Source organism: Crinia signifera, chromosome 8 (assembly GCF_055691185.1).
Source record: "Crinia signifera chromosome 8, ASM5569118v1, whole genome shotgun sequence".
NCBI lineage: Eukaryota > Metazoa > Chordata > Amphibia > Anura > Myobatrachidae > Crinia > Crinia signifera.
The window spans coordinates 107,294,331-107,316,392 of NC_139224.1; the positions used below are offsets into that span (position 1 = coordinate 107,294,331).

The 22,062-nt window shown below is 45.1% G+C and overlaps 1 protein-coding gene across 3 annotated transcripts in view; it reads right to left on the reverse strand.

Annotated features, from left to right (window-relative positions):
- CDC14A (cell division cycle 14A) overlaps positions 1–21,758 on the reverse strand; it is a 125,996-nt gene extending 104,238 nt beyond the window's left edge. Inside the window, exons 1-2 of one of the 3 annotated variants that reach the window (XM_083156937.1) lie at positions 21,492–21,758; positions 5,890–5,980 (exon numbers count right to left, since the gene is read on the reverse strand). In XM_083156937.1, coding sequence (XP_083013063.1) covers positions 5,890–5,980; positions 21,492–21,534 — 134 coding nt within the window. In that variant the 5' untranslated portion in view covers positions 21,535–21,758. The remainder of the gene's footprint in view (positions 1–5,889; positions 5,981–21,491) is intronic. The other 2 variants (XM_083156935.1, XM_083156936.1) reach the window with 2 other exon arrangements.
- Between the last annotated feature and the right edge of the window lie 304 nt (positions 21,759–22,062).

Sequence of the window (22,062 nt, forward strand, 5' to 3'; positions counted from 1 at the left end):
GATTCTACCAGCCCATCACTCTGCCTGTCCAAAAGCTGCACCAAAGCGTTTACTGACCTGCCTAGGGCCCTGGCCCACGCAGGTTCCATCTGCTCTGCCCTATGGGGTTCACTGCCCATGGGTCTCACATCAGCGCAAGTAATACATAAGCCCCCCTTGGCCATCTGCTCAGGGACAAACTTTTGTGTGCAAACATTGCACGCGCTCAGTGCACTAAGGGCTCCCTCCCCCAAAACCACAGCCTGATGCTCAGACATGATGCAAGTGATAAATGTATATCTATCAGTATACACAGTGCAAACAATGTACAAGCGTTTATACAGAGGCAATGCACCCGGTCACTTATCTGTCTGTTGGTTTCAACTGCGGGGAAGCGATGCCCAGGAAATCCAAGTCACTCTGCCAGGATCAGTAAGCCAGCTCAGCTCCGCTGCAAGCGTTCTGAAAGGCGCCAAAGTCAGAGTGAAGGAAGAGACCACAGGTCCCTGCTGCTGCGGGGTCCGTGACCTTTTGGCGCCAACCACCCCCAGCCAGCCGCTCCTTAGGTAGGATTTCCTAGTTCCAGTGTCTCCCCCTCAACTGGGGATCACTTGGAACATGCCTGTCACAACGCTGCTGTCCTCTCATCTAGGAGCTCAGCGTGTAAGCTCCGCATAAAATGGCCGCCGCCATCACGGAGCGCCTGTCCCCCATGATCCCCACCTAAATGTGGAGCCGGTTTCAGGGTACTCCGGAGCCCAGGCAGCCTCTTAGAAAAGGCTATAAGCGCTGCACAGGGAGACCAGACAGTGTCTCCCCTGTGCACAGTGAGCTGACAGGACGCGCTTCTGTCAGCTCCTGCTGCGCTAGCAGTGTGAGGATTCACTATGAGAATCCTCACACTGTGCCTACCTAGCTAGGGTGAAAGTTAATAAAACAATAAAAATCCCCTAACTACTCTAATTCTTCGGCTGCTCCTGCAGCCCTTTAGAATAGCCAGGGCCGGCCTTAGGCATAGGCCAACTAGGCAATTGCCTAGGGCATTTGGAATGCCTAAGGGCATCAGCAGCTTCTGCTGATTAAAATGATATGCAGCATGCCTATATTCTGTGTGTGAGTGAGGCTGTATCTGCATATGAAATAGTGTATTCATGGAAATCACTGTAACATAGCATTCCGTATGCAGGTACAGCCACAGTCGCACACAGAATATAGGCATGCTGCATATCATTTTAATCAGAAGAAGCTCCTTGTGTGTGCTGGTCATAACAATGCAAATAAGACGAATTTTCAGCAAAAAAGGCAACGAATGGGTGTGCTGGCTCTATTTAAAATATTGCGGGTAGGGACACCAAAATGATGACTGCTATGATGAGGGTTGATGGTGCTGGGAAAGGGGAGACGGAACTAGTGGCAGTGCTAGGGGGCAACAGTCAAAATCTTGCCTAGGGCGTAATTAAGGCTAGGGCCGGCTCTGAGAATAGCACCCACTCCAGTGGGCACCTAACACGAACTGAAGAGTCCAGGGATGCAGTAGGGGAGGAGCCTACCCTCTAAAGCTTTAGGATAGGTGCCTGGCTCCTTCGGACCCTCCTACATCCCAGTGTTGAGCTGTGTCACCAGGACCATTGAAAGAGAAAACTGTATGGTCAGCTTTATATAAAAATTCTTAAAGCTCTTGATAAAATATAGTATATATATGAATGACATATTTCATTAAATGTATAAACATACATCAAGTGGAAAAAAAAACATGTCACGGCCAGTGCCCTTAATCCTAAACCACGCCATTTCTCAAAAGGTATTTATGGTTCCAGCTGCACTGATCTGGAACAACTGGAAAATACAGTAAATAATGCTTTCAGACTGCAAATGCAGAGTCGCACCAGGACTTTGAAACGGTTCAGTCCCGGTGCGACCCTGCATGTGCAATCTGTTCAGATGGCATAAGCAAACCGGCTGGTTCACTGACATCATGTACGGTGCAGCAGAGCGTCATCGTGGGCTGGGGGGAGGAGGCAGCACTTAGAGCTGGCACAGATCCAAGTGCTGCCTCCTCCATAGTATGAATGGAAATGGGTAGATTGAGCCGATTAACCCATTGACCCAGCACAGAAACGAAACGGTAAGAACCCTTCTTTTTACTCGGTTCGTACAGCCGTGTTGCTACCGGTTAGCTGTAACCGGTAGCCCCTTTCACATTGCACGAATTACCGGGTCGAACCGGCATGAACCTGGTAATTTTGTTTGATGTGAAAGGGGTATCAAAAGTCTAGATCCCATTACTCGACATATCTCTATATTTGTGTATTTATCTTATTTTTATTAAATTAATAAAATGCATGTTTTGATTCAAGGCACACATTAAGAAAAAAGCGATCAGATTATAAATGTCTTCACACATGGCTGACTGTAAACGTACTGACATGCTAAAACAGGACTGTAATGGTAAACCTGATATACCCAACTTGCTTCAGTAGTAGATTGGAATACAACATTGTAAATAATATCACTCTGTACAGTGTTAAAAATAGCTTTACTCTGAACAGTTAGCTTTCACACAGGTCTTCATAGGAATCTATATACAAATACGGTAGATGCATTGTGTCTGCAGAGTGCCCATGAATGTCTCATGCTGTGGCTTGTTCTCAGATTACACCTGCTGCAATAACTGTGGTGTTTCCTCTGTCTCTCTTCTGATTGCTTCTTTACATCTTTCCTCTGTTACTTCTGTGCCTGGACCATTTCTCAACCTCCACCAGACAATGAGATCTGTGCTCTGTGACAGCAACCAATTGTCTAATCCAACGGTTTCATTGTGCTTGGCACCATTTCAACTTGATATCATAATGCATTCTGGGAGAAAACATCTCTGACATCTTACTTCCAGTACAATATATTGGTATCTGCCTTTCTTCAATAAAACCGTCAAAGATCCATTTCAAATTAGATCCAAATGGATATTTTTATTTGTGACAGCACTGTGATGTCTCCATTTGTACACAAATACAACGCATTGATCTGCCTTTCCAAGTAAAAAAAAATACCTCAGGATGACCAGACACGTGCAATTTGGTCAAACATGTGTGGCCACACAAGCCAAAGATGTGCTCAGTACATGGTCATTTAAAGATAGACAAAAGCCCATCTTAAGCACAAAATACATTTTTGTACTGCACTTTTAAAAAAATATATATTCTTTTTTCCTTATAAACATATTGGTGTATCTCTGATTTGCACCTCCAGACATAGAGCTCGAGACATCCAGCAAGAGAAGTATCTGTAGCAAATGCTCGACCCTTTGAACAAGGTATGTGGTGGCTATTGTGATTTAATGCATAAAACAAAAACAAAAACCAGTGCATGGCCCCATATGTTCCCAGCACAAGCAGAGCTCATAGCCTGCGCTAGCAGTGCTCAAGTGAAAGCCGCTCTCAGCACTAGACCAGGCTGCTGAAACCTATGAAACTCATAGGTTGGTATTCAACTGTTATTTTGTGCCTGATCTCCCATCTAAAGTGATGGGAGATTGTATGGCGATATTCAACGTAAATTTTTTTTTTGCACATATAGGACTCAGGGCGGGATTTACTAAAGGGAAAATGCAGTAAAAACGGGGGGGGGTTTACCGCATTTTCCTATGTACCAATATCCGTCCGCCCCGTTTCCACATGGCAGGGTATCGCCACCCACCTATGGGCTTCTATTGCCGCTGCCGTCCGCGCACCCCCCCCTCCCGTCCTCCTGATCTCCTCCTCCCCCAGCAGGTGTCACAGCCGGCAGGACATCCGGCTGCAGGGGGTAGGAGGAGACGCAGGGGGACACTGCCAGCCGTCGGGATGTGACGGAGACCCCCGCAGACCACATCACAGGTATCGGGGGGTCTGCGTCACCGTTAGTACATATGCGGCAGCATCGCGGCGGCTGGCAGGCGAAGGGCGGCGATGTATATTAATACATCCCGCCCTCATTGTGGTCAGTTCTAGCAACACATTTATGCATTTCAGTTCACCACCCCATGGGGATAGCAAGCTGAAAAACAATTGAATACTACCCTTAGAATGAGTTTCAGCCAATTTAGTATTTGCCCCCCAAAATATGTGCAATTCCACAATCCAGGTACCAGCATGCTCTAAACAGTTTGGGCATTCTAGCATTGTAAAAAATACAAGGGCCGATTTGCTAGCTTATCGTGGAACTTCCAGAACTATATGCACAAGCAGGCTCTGGTATAAAGCCTTTAACCCTTTGACTGCCAAGAGAATTGTTGAAATTGGTGTGAAAATTGGCAAGCAAACATTTTTATTCTCCATAATGACCTGTAATGTTTTCATTATAAAGGACATGTACAGAGGTAGGGGGCCTCTACTTTTCTTCATCCTAGGAATATAGAACACATTTGGTGTTTTGTTAGGTAAAATTGTCTGCCAGCTTCTAATTAAGGCACACCAGCCTCACTCTAAATGGTGAGAGCGTGGGATAACTGCTGTGCTACTTCTGACTGGATAATAGTGGTGGGAACGCCAATGAGGGGGAACTCTTCACTAGCTACAATAAAGTACTGAAGATTGTATTAGAGGCGTTTGGGGATGCATTTTATTATTCACTATTTATAGGGGATACAGAATCAGTATTATAGGTATAATTAGCATTGATTTGCTATTTATTTCTAGGCTTCTAAGAATTACATAAATACCCTGTCCACCTGTACGAGCCTATCAAACATTTGCTAGCCATATTGTTGCTGGAGATCATGTAAATGAGTAGTCTTGCTGCAGTCTGGAATATTACAGTCACATTACAAAAAGTATTTTAAGCCAAATGAGACCCAATTATCCTTCTTTAAACATCATAGTGACAAGGACACACAGCATTAGCAAGTCGTTCTACTGCAGTCAACACTGCTTTTCTATCATATAATATATAAATGCTAAAGTGACAGCATAAAGCTCTGTACACACGGAGCAATATGACCACTGCGCAATTTATTGTTCAGTGTCCCGTTTTCAGCGATGGTCGCTGATAAAAAGGAGACTCTTTGCCGGGGGAAGCCAGTGGTCGCAGGAGCATGCTCCTCCGACCATTAACTACCCCAGGGCTGGTCACGGGAGCGCGATCCAGGCGACAGCGCCCCGTACACACCCCTACATACCTTTCCCAAAGCATTTAAACTTTTTTTAGATTAAATCAACTAAAAACTAGTGTGGCCAATCCCGGGATCAGCGGGATCCCAGAATTTGGCTTTAAAATTGCCAGGATAGACTGCATATGCCAGGCAGCATCTGGTCAGAATCCCAGGATTGAGCATTTTTCAATTCCAAATCCCGGGTCAAATTATAGTATTAAACCATTCCAAGCCCATTACTGCTGATTGGTAGCGGTGTACCAGAGGTTCGGCACTGCGTCCCAATGTCATTCCTACCTTTCTACCTGTTCAGCACATTTCGCACTGAAAGAAAATTGTAAGTTTGCTGCGGTGGTGGATTAGTATAATGGAATTCCAGTGAAAATTACGTTTGCGAATTAGCTGTGAAAACAAATCGCAGGACCCTACTCTCTCCTGTTTAAAGCATCCAGTTATTGTCTAGTGCTGTAATCCTCTCTCCTAATAAGGGGGCTGTAATGTCACATTATTGTGAAATGAAGGGAGGAGATACCAAAGTGCTAGACTTTTTGAGCCCTCTATGGGGCTAAAGCCACCGCAGCGAAGGAGATCCAAACTTTGTGTTATCTCGGGGGAACGCCACCCAAAACAAATTGTCAAATTCTCAAAAATTATTTTACAAAGAATTGTTCTTATTGTTTGTAATTTTGCATATAATTCTTTGTAATCTTTCAACCAAAATCCATTTACAACACATAGAAAACAAATGCACAAATATACAAAATTCGAAGTAAATCAATACTTACTTTTCATAAACAAGTTCTTCATCAATACAAAAGTAGTGAGTATTTACTGTACTTTTTGGTTTGTTCCTCAAGGTTGCAAAATACAAGCGATCTGAAAGGAAGAACAAATCATTACACAATGTTACAATAACACAATACAACAGTCTGTAGTACAGGCAATGTAACATTTTCTGTTAATATTGGCAAGCTTTGGTGTTGTGATTGTCTCACTTTTGTCTCCAGTTTGCTATATTCTGAGCTACTGGTAATGCCCTTTATACTGTAATCTCACATTGCACCTTCTATTGAAAATCATACCTGCTGCTCAGCAAAAGGCCGTACCTTAAGGCTGATTACTATCTCGGTGGTCAGGTTGCTAACGTTTACTACACCAATAGATGGCATGCAGATTGGTAAGTAAAAGGGGCTGGCCAGCATGCGGCCAGGGGTATTTAGTATTAAGCTGCAGGGAGGGGAGAGGGTTTGTTTGGCTTAGGCTGTGGGGAGGGGGGGGGGGGTTAGGCACTTAGAAGGGGAGTAGAGTTAGGTGTCAGGGTAAGGGGGTTAGGTTTAGGGTCAGGCTGCTAGAAGGGAGGGTTAGGAAGCTAAAGTGATGCATCAAAATATAATTAAAAGTATTTTTCTGGGCACACAGTTCTGCAATCACTCAGCTTATTAGGTTAAATAGAGCTTAAGGACATTATAGGAATGGAGAGGGTGAGGGTAACCTGTAGGGGCTAGGGGTGGGCCTGGTTCTGCATCAGTTGTTAGGGGGTGCCCCATAAGAATATAGGTTGTGGGATGATGCTTAACCTTAGGGATTGTGTGATGCTGGCAGAGCCTCATTAACTTTTGTCTTCTTACCCACCTGCCCTGTTTTTGCTTGTTATTTTTGCCGGTTCCATCGTTGGCTATTTTTAGGTGGGAATGAATGGTAGGTTACTTGTTATGGGGACGGATAGAACTTGAAATTGGATTGGTTCTATGTTTTAAGTGCACTAGCCTTCGGCGACTTACCAGGGCCAGCATCATCGCCCATCTGAGTGAGTAATCATGGTAGAAGGTTCGAGTGGATACCGTTGGGATTTTTGTTTGTGTGATTTATGGTTATTGATAATGATGTTAGTTTTTTGTGATTTGATGATTATTTTAGCCATTCTTTATTTGCCTCCATACTTTAATCTTTATTTCTTCGTTTTTAAAAAATGTATAACTCATTTAAATAAATAGCTAATCGTTTCTGTCAAATTCATGTCTCCGTGTCTTTATGCTTATTGATGGTTTATGTTAATTATCACAGATTAGCACAAATGGTAAACCTCAGCCGCTAGGAGGTTTAACGATCCCAATCAGCCTAGTAGAATGTACCCAGTGTGACTCCCTTTACCCCCCCCCCCACACCCCCCACACCCCCCATACACATTGAGCTACAAGTAGTTCAGTGTGTATTAGCTTCTATGCGATCAGGAGGTCAGCAGCTAAATTATAATAAATAAGATGCAACCTCCTGTTTAAGAGTTGCAGCTGCTTTGCGAGAGGTTTATTAGCTAATGTTCCGGCAACTGTCCTGCATACACACCTATATAATCATAGGGAGTGTACACACCATAACCTTAGCAATAGCTCTCTACCGATTCTCACTGCAAACATCCAAAATAATAATAATTATAGTAACAGGATAGATGGAAATGGTTCATTTTAACATATATGTATGGCATTAGTCACTTAATACATTATCACAATAGCAATTATATTACGTGTGTGTGTGTGTGTGTGTGTGTTGGAGTTTATTATCATTTGAAATCACATTGCATTAGCTTTTGGTGTATATCTTTTGTGAATACAATTCTTTTTTTGTATTTAATATTTATTATTATTATCATGATCACCATCAGCATGACTTTATATACCTTTTTTCTATATTCATCATATACTTATGGTGATCGAATAAAGCTTATTTTATCCACTATATGTTGCTCTAATATTTTGTAGATTATCAACATTTTAATTTTACTGCACTTCTTTGTATCCAAATATAACAATATAGGTTTGAATTCAATTAACCCCTTTAATTTAATGGGGGGGGGGGATGAAAAAAGGTGGAAGCACTATTCAATTACAGCCCTGTTTTCTTGCCCATTAAATTAACCTGTTATCGGGTGTTAACACGTAGAATCCAACAAAAGACATATGTGCTAACACTGTGTTTGCACACGATAATACGCTATTTGTCAGGGATTTAATTTCAGGTCTACTCTGAACCAAAGCGAAATCTCCATCAAGTGCAGCCTTCAGGGTTAATCGAATAGCCACAGGGGGTGGTAAATGTGGTAAATTACCACAGATAATTCAATCTTACCCATAGTCAGCTCTCAATATATACATTATATAACTACATGGGGATAAAAAAGAATTCTGTATAACATTATAGTGCATTTTTGGTCATACATTGTTGATTAATTCCCACATTTCTGGCAGATACATTATTAAGGGGGGATGAATTAATAATCAAGCACATATGATGCCGGTGCATCAGCTCCTGCTTCGCTGCATTTCGGTATGAAGCAGGCTGCATTAATCCCTAATTGCACAATGCATGGCAGTGAAAACTTACCCTGTCATGCTGCAAGGGACCTAATTCAGCATGGATCACTGTATAAAGAACTGCAGAGGACTGCAAGCAAAGAGCCACTGCCCAGAAATAAAGAATAAATGTCCCTTGCAAAATTGCAAATGCATTGCTAATTTCCAATTATAATATTTGTGCTGGGTACACACTAGGCGATTCCCGGCACCGCCGATATTGTTAACTATATCAGCGGTGGCGCAGGAGTCAAAATATAGTGCATACACACTGACCGATCTCAATTAGTGATAGCATCTGCCCCCTACTCCATACATGCAGTCGTTGATTAGATAGTAAAGACTGAGCTGCATGTACAAATGCAAGGGGGTTCGTTATTGATGCACGGGAGCACGCATCCATATCGTTATCAATAAAATCAGCAAGTGTGTAATAATATAATCAGCAAGTGTGTACCCTGCTTTATAGCATATTGGCCCTTATTCAGATCTGATCGCAGTACAAATTTGTTCTCAAAATGGGCAAAACCAGGGGCGGGCTGGGCCGGGGGGCAGGGTGCCAAATGCCCCCGGGCCGGTATCTACCTGCTGGGGCTGGGCCGGCTGCCGCTGTGCCCAATGCATCTTGTCGTCGCCGCCGCCTCCGCCTCCGGGTCCACCCGCATTCAGCCTTCTGTAAGGCGACCCTCCAAAAATGGCCGCCGACTTGGAGGAGACAGACACTAGAGGTCTTACCATACCTCTAGTGTCTGTCAGTGCTGCCAGCGCTACCCGGAGGTGCGGTTTCGGGTAGCACTGGCGCGCTGATTAAGGAGGAACCCCTAGCCACAGAGGCAGCTATCATTTCTGTGTGCTTTTTTTTTTTTTTTTACTATTAAAGTTCAGTGGCACGGCGCGGCGCCACCCCCCTAAAACCGACGGCTGCCCCCAACCCCTCCCGCCTGCCTGCCCGCTCTCCCAGCCCAGTTACAGCCGTCACAACCGCCGTCGCAGTGCGGGCTGTGACGGCTGACTTCTGACCTGTCTGTAATGGTACAGCCTGCGCAGGGCCTGCACAGGCTGCAGGATGGTGAACAAATCCAGCTGACAGCCGCCCGCCGCAGCTAACCTCCTCCTGCCCAGCTCCCACAATGTGGCTACCAGAAGGGACCACGACCAGCAAATATAAAGAAGGTAATGTGTTATATGAAGAAAGGGGGCAAGGAGGGTGTTATGGGATGTGTATAGGAATGTTAGGGACTGTCAGTGGCTATCAGATGGTCATATGGGATGGGGGGGTGATTATGGCATGTGTATGTTGGGGACAGTCAGTGGAATGTGTCTGTGGCCAGGGTAGAGTGTTATTATGGGGTGTATATTGGGGGACAGGAACTGAAGTGCAGGATGTGTTGGTATATAGAGTGTTTGTAGGAGATAGGGGGAGTAGGGTATGTTGGGGCTAGAGGGGTATGGGGTGCATGTGGGAAGACATGGGCAGAAGTAGTGTGTGGGTGGTCAGGGGGAGTAATGTAAGGTTATAGGAGTATGGTGATAGCTGTTAGGGGGTGTATGTGTGCTGTGCAGCGGTGACATGGGGCGAAGTGCAGGGGTAACGGGCATAGAGGTGCAGTGGGATGGAGAGGTTCAGTGGTGACAGAGGCAGGGCCGGCGCAAGGGTTATAGACACCCTAGGCAAAGCTGCAGAATACCGCCCCTGCTCCCCCAAATACCCTCTTCCCAGCACCCCACATATTCATTTATTTAAAGAAACTGCTAATAAATAAATAAAAAATATACAGAGAGGGTCTGTTACGCTGTTGGAAGATGAAATATACTATGCAACAGGCCTGCCCCCCTTTGTATGTGCCCCAGCCTGACCCACTTCATAGTACCTCCCCAAGTCTGACACCCCCCTTTTACTGTATGTCCCCACATCCATTCACTGCCTCTCATACAGTATATACACATTCATACATCCATCCACTGCCTCCATACATATATATACATTCATACACTACCTTTCTCATATATACATATACTGCATCTGTCATATGTACATAAACTGCCTGGCAATTAGCATGTAACCCATGACAACGAGCAATATACCTATAAATTATGTTTAATGGGTGTTGGCTTTATGTGTGATGGGCATTACGGTGTGCAGCATTATATGTAATGGGTATTACGGTGTTGGCATCATGTGTAATGAGCATTACGCTGTTGGCATTATGTGCAATGGGCATTACGGTGTGCGGCAATATGTGTAATGGGCATTACGGTGTTGGCATCATGTGTAATGAGCATTACGGTGTGACATTATGTTTGATGGGCATTACGGTGTGCAGCATTATATGTAATGGGTATTACGGTGTTGGCATCATGTGTAATGAGCATTACGCTGTTGGCATTATGTGCAATGGGCATTACGGTGTGCGGCAATATGTGTAATGGGCATTACGGTGTTGGCATCATGTGTAATGAGCATTACGGTGTGACATTATGTTTGATGGGCATTATGGTGTGTGGCATTATGTGTATTGGGCATTAGGGTGTGTGGCATTAAGTGTAATCGGCATTACAGTGTAAATTTTTGCAACGTGCCTTCGGCGCGCACTGTCCCCGTTTCTGGTGTATGTGTGTGTGTGTGTGTGTGTGTGGGGGGGGGGGGGGGGGAATGATTGTTTAATCGGTACTTATGTAGTATCTGGGCGCCCGATTTTTTGATTGTATGCCTTAAGTTAAGGCATACAATCAGATGCGATGCGATATCGCATCGCATCCGACCATATCGCATGCGATGCGATGACCCGATTTTTCCATAGGATTCAATGTTAAAATGGACTGAGTCCATTTTAACATGGAATTCAATGGGAAAAAGGGGTCCTTTTCATACCCCTACTATCCAAGTGGGCATGGAGTTGGATATAAACCTGTGGCGAGCGTAGCGAGCCACCGAGCCCGAAGCGTGGCGAGCGTAGCGAGCCCCGCGAGGGGACACAGAATACCGTCCCCTCGCCACGCTTCGGGCTCGGTGGCTCGCTACAGGTTTATATCCAACTCCATGCCCACTTGGATAGTAGGGGTATGAAAAGGACCCCTTTTTCCCCATTGAATTCTATGTTAAAATGGACTCAGACCATTTTAACATTGAATCCTATGGAAAAATCGGGTCCATCGCATCGCATCCGATTTGGTCGCATGCGATGCGATGTGCCCGATCCGACCCGATTTCTAAATCGGGCGCCCAGATACTACATAAGTACCGTTTAATCTTTGCTGCATACTAGAGGGGAGAAGGGAGAGGTTAGGGTGGTGAAACGATGGCGATGGTGGTGGGCCGCTTGCTTGTGTTGCCCCCCAGGCTGAAAGTTGCCAGCCAGCCCCTGGGCAAAACCATGTGCACTGCAGGTGGGGCAGATGTAACATGTGCAGAGAGAGTTAGATTTGGGTGATTCATTTTTTTATGTGCAGGGTAAATACTGGCTGCATTATTTTTACACTGCAATTTAGATTTCGGTTTCAATATACCCCACCCAAATGTAACTCTCTCTGCACATGTTACATCTGCCCCACCTGCAGTGCACATGGTTTTGCCCATTTTGAGAACAAATTTGTACTGCAATCAGATCTGAATAAGGGCTATTATGTATAAAACATGCCTTTAAACTAACATCCAGTTTTACTCTTTGTGCTATGGTTCAAGATTGTCCTTTATCTGCAATTTGTAAATAAAAAAAAATACTCAAAAAACTACTCGCATAAATAAAAACTCCAAAAATAAACTTCTGTTACTTACAAAATCACCAACATTATTATGGAACTCAATTTTATAGCGACTGAGAAGCCACTTTGTTCTGTAAAGTTACAAAGCAAACGTCCAGCAGAAGGCACCAATATTTGGAAGTTAGAAAACAGGGGTGCCAGACGGGGTTCCCACCAGTCGGGATCCTAAAAGTAATTTACCCGACGTCGGGATCCCGAACGTTAAAACACAGACAGACGGGTTCCCAACGGCCACTGGTTATTCTCCCACTTGGGGGTCCACAACCCCCATAGATGGAGAATAGAATAGGTGGCGAGCGTAGCGAGCCACCATGCCCGCAGCGTGGTGAGCGCAGCAAGCCTGCAAGCGGCATTGTTGCACTTGCCATGCTGTCTGAGTCCGGCCAGTCGGGATCCCGAAGTCGGGCTAATGACTGTCGGGATCCCGACTGTCCGTACCCTATACCACACCCAGAGAACAGACAGAGGGAATTTAGTAATTCACACCTCCATGGAGATAACTTGCAGCAATAAGCAAATCCTAACCAATGGCAGCCAGATAGCGTCCCTGCAGCACAGGTGTCATCTGGCCAAGTCAGACAGTCACACAGCACCAGGAGCCCAGGGTTATTATTACTAAAGTGCAGGCATTGCATTGCAAAACTGGAGATGTTCCATTAGCAAACAATAAGATAATCAGATGAATCTTCTAATTACTCTGTGTAACAGTACATGCAAATAAAGTCATGAACATATACGTATGACACCGGTATTTAGTGATATGACAATGGTCTAGTACAGTGGTGTCAAACTCGTGTCCCTACAGCTGTTGTGGAACTACACATCACAGCATGCCCTGCCACAGTTTTAGCAATCCATTATATAATATATGTGGCAGGGCATGCTGGGATGTGTAGTTCCAAAACAGATGGAGGACCATGAGTTTGACACCACTGGTTTAGTACAATTAACAATGCAACACACATAATTGATTGGTGTTTCTTTCAATGGAATACAGTTCTAAAACGCAAAAGTCTTTAGTAAAAGGTATTGCTGGTATTGCTAGCGGCAGGGAGATGTTCATTAGGATGTGCACAGCATTAGGGGGTGCCTGTGCACCCCTAACACTCAATGTGCACTAGGTCGACCACTAATGGTCAACAGTGACTAGGTGGGCACCTAACAATGGTCCACATACCATAGGTCACCAATGACAGAAGGTCAACATGAATAAGGTTGACATGAGTTTTTCATATAAAAATTGGTTTGTTATACTTCCAAGTGGGACTAGAGTGGGAATATAATAGTGTGCCGACCGCAGCGAGGCACTGTGCCTACAGTATGGCAAGCGAAGCGAGCTATGCCAGGGGACACGGTACACTTATATGGTGTCCATGTTGACTTAGGTCGACAGACACCAAAAATGTGAAAACCTCATCTTGACCATGTCAATGTCAACCTAAAGCTTGTGTTAACCTTCTGTCAATGTCGGCCTAGTGTAAGTCAACCATTCTTAGGTGTTGACCTAGTCACTGTCGACCATTAGTGATCAACCTACTGACTGCCAACCTAGACAATGTCTATCATCTATACAGTAACCCACACTACCCGACTCGGCTGATGCCGATATAGTTAACTATGTAGTTAGCTATATCAGCCGCAGGCAGCCGGTATTATGCGTACACACTGAACAATATTATTATTTATTATTATTATTCTTTATTTATATGGCGCCACAAGGGTTCCGCATCGCCCAGAGTACACATAATCAAACTGGAAAACAGTAACTTACAGTTGAAGACAATACAGGACAAATACAGGGTAAATGATTATAGGAACATCAGCCGATTGCTGCAACATAAGTATCAAGGTGGCAGCAAACAGTGTGCTCTGGTGCAGTCAAAGACTGCTGAAGTAAGAAAGGATAAGCACATGAGGTAAGAGGTCCCTGCTTACATTCTAAAGATGTGTCACGATCCTAGCAGGATGATTCTCCAGATACGCCAATCTGCGAATCCCTGCCACGTGACACGTTTACTGAGTACCCCATGTGTGTGCATTTCACCGCGATTTTCCGCTTGCCACCAAACAAAGTACCTTTTAGACCTAGTCCACAACAGCTTTGGTTCTGTCGACACACCAAATTATGACTTACACGGTAGCGCTCTGGCGAATTCATCACACCAAAACACCAAAAGTAAATTATGATTTTTAATTTAAGGGAAAACACTACAAGGCTTACAGTATATTACAGAAAACATAGGTTACAAGATATATAGTTAAAAGTCAAAAGTCACACGTAAACGACAATTTCAGAGAAAAATATAAACTTTGGAAATAAACACCCACCAATCCTATAAGACATTAGAGTGGAGTTGAAATCTCTCCGGGTACTGGAACATTTCGGAGACAGGTATCAGACCCGTCTCATTCCAAGGATAACGAACAATATCAGTCGCCAATATCAATTGGTCAACGGGACCTGCTAAATATGCAGGTCATTTGGCAATATAGCCAAACTGACCTGCATGTTCTGCAAACATCAATCATCTTTAACGATGTGCGGGAGGGTGCACCATTAATGATAGTGTACAAACTACTAGACGATATAATGAACAATATCGCTCAGAAAGCCCTTTATCGCGTGTATGGGGCTTAATGACACAATCCCAACTAAGGATTTTTTTGTGTCTACATAGTCACTTTCGACACAGTGACGACAGAGAAGCCATACAGAGACCCAGGTTTCCAGGTGCAGGCTCAGTAAAAAGTTTAAATCTTACTAAATGTAAAAAAAAATGAAAATATAGATTTTAATAGAGCTGAAAGTATAAAAATCTAAATTTTCGCATTCTAAACATTGAGTATGCCAGGGAAGGCTTAGGGATAGGCTGGGGGTGAAGGCGGACACGCCTCTGGACCCGGTGAGAGTCAGGTTCGGATGCGCTGTGACACCATATTTTTAAGGTGTCATATATTCAAAGGGAACTTTTGACTATCATCCTTATTCAAACACCCTGTATTATAGAATAATTAACATGTGATATGCCATACATTATGCAGCATTAATAAAAATATTAGATGTACCTACAACTATACATTTGATTAAAAACAGTATTTATAATCATTTAAAAAAAAAGGGATTTCATTTAAACAGGTTTTTCTGTGTACAGTCATTTATTGTCTTTCATCTCTTTTATCCCTAAATGCAGAGAACATGTTAAGGCCCCTTACACTTGTGAGATTTTGTGAGATTTGGCCCAATTCAGGTGGATTGAGTCAATTTATCTGACAAGATCTGATGTGCCTGTCTGACAAAATCTGATGTGCCTGATGCTGTAGGACACAATCCACAATCCTGCGCCATTGGGTATAACCAAGAGATTGAAAGAGATTGATCCTCCTGCACATAGGATAAATCTCAAGTCAATCAGGTCCAACTTGAAAATAGTGTAACCACTCCCCATAAGCAAGTGAGATGCTGCAATATGAGTGATTAGCACGGGGGGGGGCACGGGGATGGTCGCACGCACATGGAGCTCCCGGCTCCCATCCCCAGCCCTCGAAGAAGCGGAGAAGGCGCTCGGTCGTGTGGCCGGATGATGTTGGGAGGATGGAGGTGAGGTCGGGAACACGGAAGCGGATAATCCCCGGCGGGGCAGCCCCTGGCCTAGAGACAGACCCAGGAGGCCCCCGGCCTGGAGATAGGCGCGGCATCCACCTGGCCTGGAGGGAGCCCCCCCCACACTCGCTACCACGAGAGGAGCCCCTAGGGAGGGGGTATGGCTCCTGTATTGGGGGCAGCAACTGTGGTCCTCAGCCCAGTGACTCTCCCTGACTACCTAGCCCTCTCCATGGGGGAGATTCTCTAAGAATCTCCGCCCCCCTTCGCCGCCCATCGCATATTTAATTATCGCATATGCTGTAACATATGCGATAATTAAGGCAAAGGACAGCTCTTGCGTTAAGAGCTGTCCTTTGCGGTGAGAGTCGCCGGGTCCCAGCAGGTCCCGGCGGCTCTCCCCTCCCTCCCACACCCGGCGCTGCTGCGCCGGGCTCTCCTCCTCCCTGCACCCGGAAGAGGATCAGTGCAGGGAGAAGGTCACAGGTCCGGGCAGCACTGCGCTGTGCTGCCCGGACACAGGTGAGGGGGCGATGCGGGGCGGCAGGGGGTCGGCGCGGGGCGGCGGAGGGTTGCGATAGAAGCCCATTGGCTTCTATGGGGCATCGCCAGATTTTTCTGGCAATGCCCCCCGCCGCGGTAACCCGGCAGGGGATGCTTACAGCATCCCAAAATGCGGTAAAAACCCGATAACGGGGTTTTTACCGCATTTTTAGCTTAGAGAATCTCCCCCCATGCATGCTATCTCTCCCCCCAGGTGCAGTTCCAGCCAAGGCCCTAACACACTGCATCCCCTACAGCCTCAGGATCCATCATGTGGTGTGCTGTATGGGAGATGGCCTGTTAAGCCCTCTACTGTTGCTTGGACGTAGCCTGATCAAGATGGCGCCGCAAATGGCAGCCAAGGAACTGTTCCATCCAGCCATATGTACTCCCATGTCTCCCCTGACTCGTACACAGCATAGCAACTTTTAACTGTACTGTCTCTGCTTATTTGTTACCTACCTGGCTGTTGCAACAACCAGTGGCGCCACTGATGGATGCCTAGGCGCTGTACAGCTCAGCAAATATATGTCCCTGTGTCTCACTTGTACATGTCCATCACCCTCCCCAGGGTACATCTAGTGTATACCTCTATGTGTTATGTATATCTGTACTGTTACTGTTTAACCATTACCTAACTGGCTGTTGCACAGCAATCTAAATCAAATTCCTAATAAACACAAGTATACCTGGCCAATAAAGCTGATTCTGATTAAATATCACTTGCATTATAGTAATCGGTAATGCAGAAGTAAAGCTGGTTTTCTTCATTCATTTTTGCTAAACTGGACAAAATAATTGAAATACAGGATTTAGCTTATATAGAGCATTGATATAACTAATACCTGGTTTGTGATGCGGACAGGATGTAACATGATCTCTTTTATAAGTTCTATTGAGTGCCGAGTGAATTCGTCAAAATAGGTGTGAGAATTGACAAGCAAACTTTGGTATTCATCATAATGACCTACAATGTTACCTTATATACGAAATATAATATTTTTTAACACTACAGTTTTTATTTGAATTTATATAACAAATGTGAGCTGGGATTTTTTGCAGCTATTTTGCACATCTCTCGGAGATGTTGGCACTCAGAGGGTTAATGTTACACACATAAAACGATTGTGTTTAGGGGTTATATTATGCTGAGGATGGTTTAGCTTATCACTAGAGACAGGATTATATGCACCATAAAAAGCTTGAAATATGCATGCAAATATGCATGAAAAATACTTAAAATATGCACGAAAAGTGCTAAAATATGCTACATTAAATAATAAAAAAAGTAATTTTTAACTTATTTATTTAAAAATCAGCATAAAATTAGTTGCAAATAAACCTCAAAAATAGGCCCACAGCACCTGCACATGTCTAGTGCTATAAACAGGACTTTTTTCATCCTGGCTGCTACAACATCAACTACACGGACCCTCATCTCCAGAGCCGATGGATCAAATGTCAGCATAGCGTGTGAGGGCGGCGCAGTGGAACGTTTCCTCCCTGCGTCGCATACTCACTGTGACACAGCATTTCCTCCGCGCTGCGTGATGTCACAACCCTTCTGCCCGCCTCCTCTGCTGCAGAAGTCTGTCTCTTGGTGTAAAGTCCCAGGCCAGGGGCAGGCAAAGGTTCAGGAGCTTCGTAATGGCATCCGCCCGACTGACTTTTATCAGCATGGATTGGCAGCCTAGAGCAGTGTCAGACATAGCGTACATCCAAGGTTCCACACACTGTGCACATATTGCCCCAGCCTGCACACTCTACCACTACCTGGCCAGCAGCAGCAGGGCAAAGCAGTGCTGTGACTCGCGGGTGGAAAGGGGGCAGGGCCTAAAATATGCACCATCACTAGATTTTAGGTAAAATATGCAATAACCAGTGAGAATGGGCAAAATATGCAAATGCATATGCAAATATGCAAATGCATATAATCCTGTCTCTACTTATCACCTAGAAAATAGCATGGCATGTTATATAGCTATTTGCCCAAAAGTGATGTGTTCTTGGAGACTGATACATGGTGTGTCATGTAGGTTGGGCTGGGATACCGTTACAGTGTTATGCACATGCAGTGAAATTGTGGATCAGATGACTTTTAAGAAGTTAAGGCCCATACACACTGGGAGACTTTGAACTGAAAGATGCTCAAAACTGCCTGTTTGAGCGGCTTTCAGCTCAAAGCCACCCAGTGTGTATGCCCCAGCGATGAGCGGTGAGCACTGCTGCGCGCTCCCGCATCATCGCTGGGAAAGCAGCTCATCTGCTGGTTATACCAGCAGATGAGCAGCGTTGAGGACGGCTTTGCATAGCTCTGTGCTATGCAAAGTCGTCCTCCCCCCTCTGCCGGTGGCGGGCTGGGGGGAAAGGCGCTCAGTGTGTATGCACTGAGCGGCTTTCCCCCAGCAATGAATGCTATCATCGCTGTCCATACAGGCTGGGCATAGTCGCCCAGTGTGTATGGACCTTAACATTCAATCTCTCTTATAAAAATAGAAATTAAGTCTGAAATGTGTATGAACTCACCTAGTATCTCTACTTTATAACAGCGACACGGAGAAAGATGCAATAAACAGTGGTTTGACAAATAAGAGATTTTGGCAATAAACTTCTATTTAATATGCATGGCTCGGCAAATTTACTGAATATTAAATATCATCTGAATATCTCTCCTCAAGAAAGTGTGTACACCATGGCTGACAAGAGGCTGTGGCAAAGCTAGTTCTTCCAGCCCTTCTGTGTTTTGTTACTAGGGCAACAATAGAAGTATGAGATTACAAGAAACACCAAATAGGAAGTAGATCCAATCGACTATGTTTATTATTGACAAATAAGTGACAAATAATATCCTATCCAAACTGATCTCTATTTAATAAAAAATAACCATAATGTGTAAAAGAACAGTCAAAGTAAATACCATGAAGACACTATTCTGTGCTGGGGGCTGAACTTTCCATTCTGCAACTAGAACTTAATAGTACACAACCTCAGTTGCCGAGTAATTGTTTACTTTTATGCTGGGTACACACCAGGACGACTAGGGCCCGATCAGCACAATCTAGATCCGATTCCGATCAATTGGATGCAGATTGTGTGCTGATTGGGCCCTTTTCTGAGCTGGTGTGGAGCGATTCCGATCCGATGCGCGGTCCCGCGGGTCGGTCGGTCGTTATTGAGATCCTACCTGCTGCAGGTAGGATCTCAATGACGACCATACAACCGGGTGCGGGTCGCCATCGGATCGGACCCGCTCACGGTGCACATCGTGAGCGGGTCGTGCCCTCCCGCGTCATCGTGAGCGGGTCGGACGAGACACTGACGACCCGCTCACGATGTGCATCGTGAGCAGGTCGTCCTGGTGTGTACCCTACATTAGTGTTTGTGATATTTTTTGGCATTGATAACTTTAGGATATTACATGGACATTAATAACTTTGTGATATTGCCTGGACATTAATAACTTTGGCTATTAGAATTATTTTTAACTGAAGGACTGTAAATGTAATATTTGGTCTGTAGTACCAAAGTGATTCTAGCGTATCGGATATCGGATGTCGATACAATTGGTTGGTATGTAGGGAGTTACTTGACCATACACTCAGTGTGCTTTAAGTGGCAATACACACTTGCTGGCACCTTTTTATCCTCTACACACTTGCCGATGCTTAGTCCCAGGTGAGCTACGGCAGGACCCCTTCCCTCATCTGGACATGTTGGACGAAAGAAGGGGTCATTAAGGACGAACGAGATTGCGCATCGTTAACAACAGGGAGTGTACTAACTATTGCTGAAAAGGGAAGAAATCCATTTAAAAAAAAAATCAAAACAAAGTAAAGGTGCCCATACACGGTGCGATGATCGCACCCGTTATGGGCTGGATCGCATCGCATCACAACACATGTGTTTTTCATGCGATTTGCGTGCGATTCGATCCGAGGGCAGTACAAAAAGTATGTGCAGCACATACTTTTAGTACTGTGCGTTGAGATGCCCGCTGGAGCACGCATCGCATCACACAGTGCTATCACACCGTATATGTACCATAAGTATCCGCACACCTACCAGAGTGTAGACTACTACTGTAGAGGATACTGTAAATCTTGTATCAAGACTTTAGGGGAGTACCAGCAACTTTGCTTCTGAGCAGTGGCTATTTTATAGAGTTTAAAAAAAAAACACAGACCATAAAAGATCTATCATGTTGGGCGAAGTGACAAGGTATTAGGGACAGCTAAAGCGGATCTGGGTGAGTCAGCATGGGTCATGGGCTATGTTCACTCTGGATAAAGCTTGGAGTAATGGTAATACATGGAAGAGGCATATATCTGTGTGTGAAACTGTGAGTACACAGAATATAAATGAACATGTTTTGCTGTATATAAATAACTCATTCATAATGCTTAAATTAAGGAGATAAAGTGCTGTAGGGGGCAGCATGGATGGTGTAATGATTACGGCCTCACAGCAATGAGGTCATGAGTTTGATTGCCACCATGACCCTATTACTGTGTGGAGTTTCTATATTCTCCTCATGCTTGCGGGAGTTTCCTCCGGGTACTCCAGATTCCCCCCACAATCAAAAAATATACTGGTAGGTTAATTGGTGCCCAACAAAATTAACCCTAGAATGAATGTGTGCGCATGTATAGGGATTGTAAACTCCGCTGAGGCAGGGACTGATGGGAAAGTTCAAATATTCTCTGTAAAGCGCTGCGGAATATGTATGCACTATATAAATAACTGGTAATAAATAAATGGAGATAAAGTTCAGTATGGGGTATAACTTGGGAAGGAGACACAGTGCAGTAGGGGGTATAAGGGAAGTAGGGGCCATAAGAGGAGACAGAGTGCAGTGTAGGCATAAGGGACAGGAGACAGAGTGCAGTGGGGGGCATAAGGGAAGGAGACAGAGTGCAGTGGGGGGCATAAGGGAAGGAGACAGAGTGCAGTGGGGGGCATAAGGGAAGGAGACAGAGTGCAGTTGGGGGGGCATAAGGGAAGGAGACAGAGTGCAGTTGGGGGGGGCATAAGGGAAAGAGGAAGAGGGCATAAGGGGTACAAGTGAAGGAGACATAGTGCAGTAGGGGTATTGACATAGTGCAGTAGGGGTATGCAGCAGGCAGCGGTCTCTCACCCTTGATAATCTCCGCTGCGCTGATCAGCTCCTGATTCTCCATCCCCGGTTTACAGGGAGAGCGCTCCTGCTCCGGACATCGCCTTCCCGGATGATCCTGCTGCTGTCCCGTTACACTCTCTGGTTATTCCCCCGTCCCATGGTTTCCCTCCTCCCGTACACTCTCTCCCCCCGGGGTCTGTGCTCTGCCTCTCCCCCCAAGCCTCTTGCACTAAGTCTCCGCTGTCTTAAAGTCGCCCGTCTTGGTAACCGGCAGCCAATCCCAGTCCGGGCCCGGTTACTAAGGCTTTGTTCCGTGTGACCAATCAGGAAGGGGCAGGGCGTCCCCAAGCCGTAACCCTTATCTTGCCGCGCAGAAGACTGCTCTGTCCTCCTGCTCCTGGCCGCATGGCACTGAGTGATGATGTTATTATTATACTGTATGGATGTATGTGCCGGTCGCACCGCAGCACATGGGTACAAGATACAGTACCAGTGTTAATTCCGACACTACCCAATCATAATACTAGTATGTATAACTTCATGTTATTCACAGCATGGGAGCCAGCTCTGCATGTTATGATGGTGACCC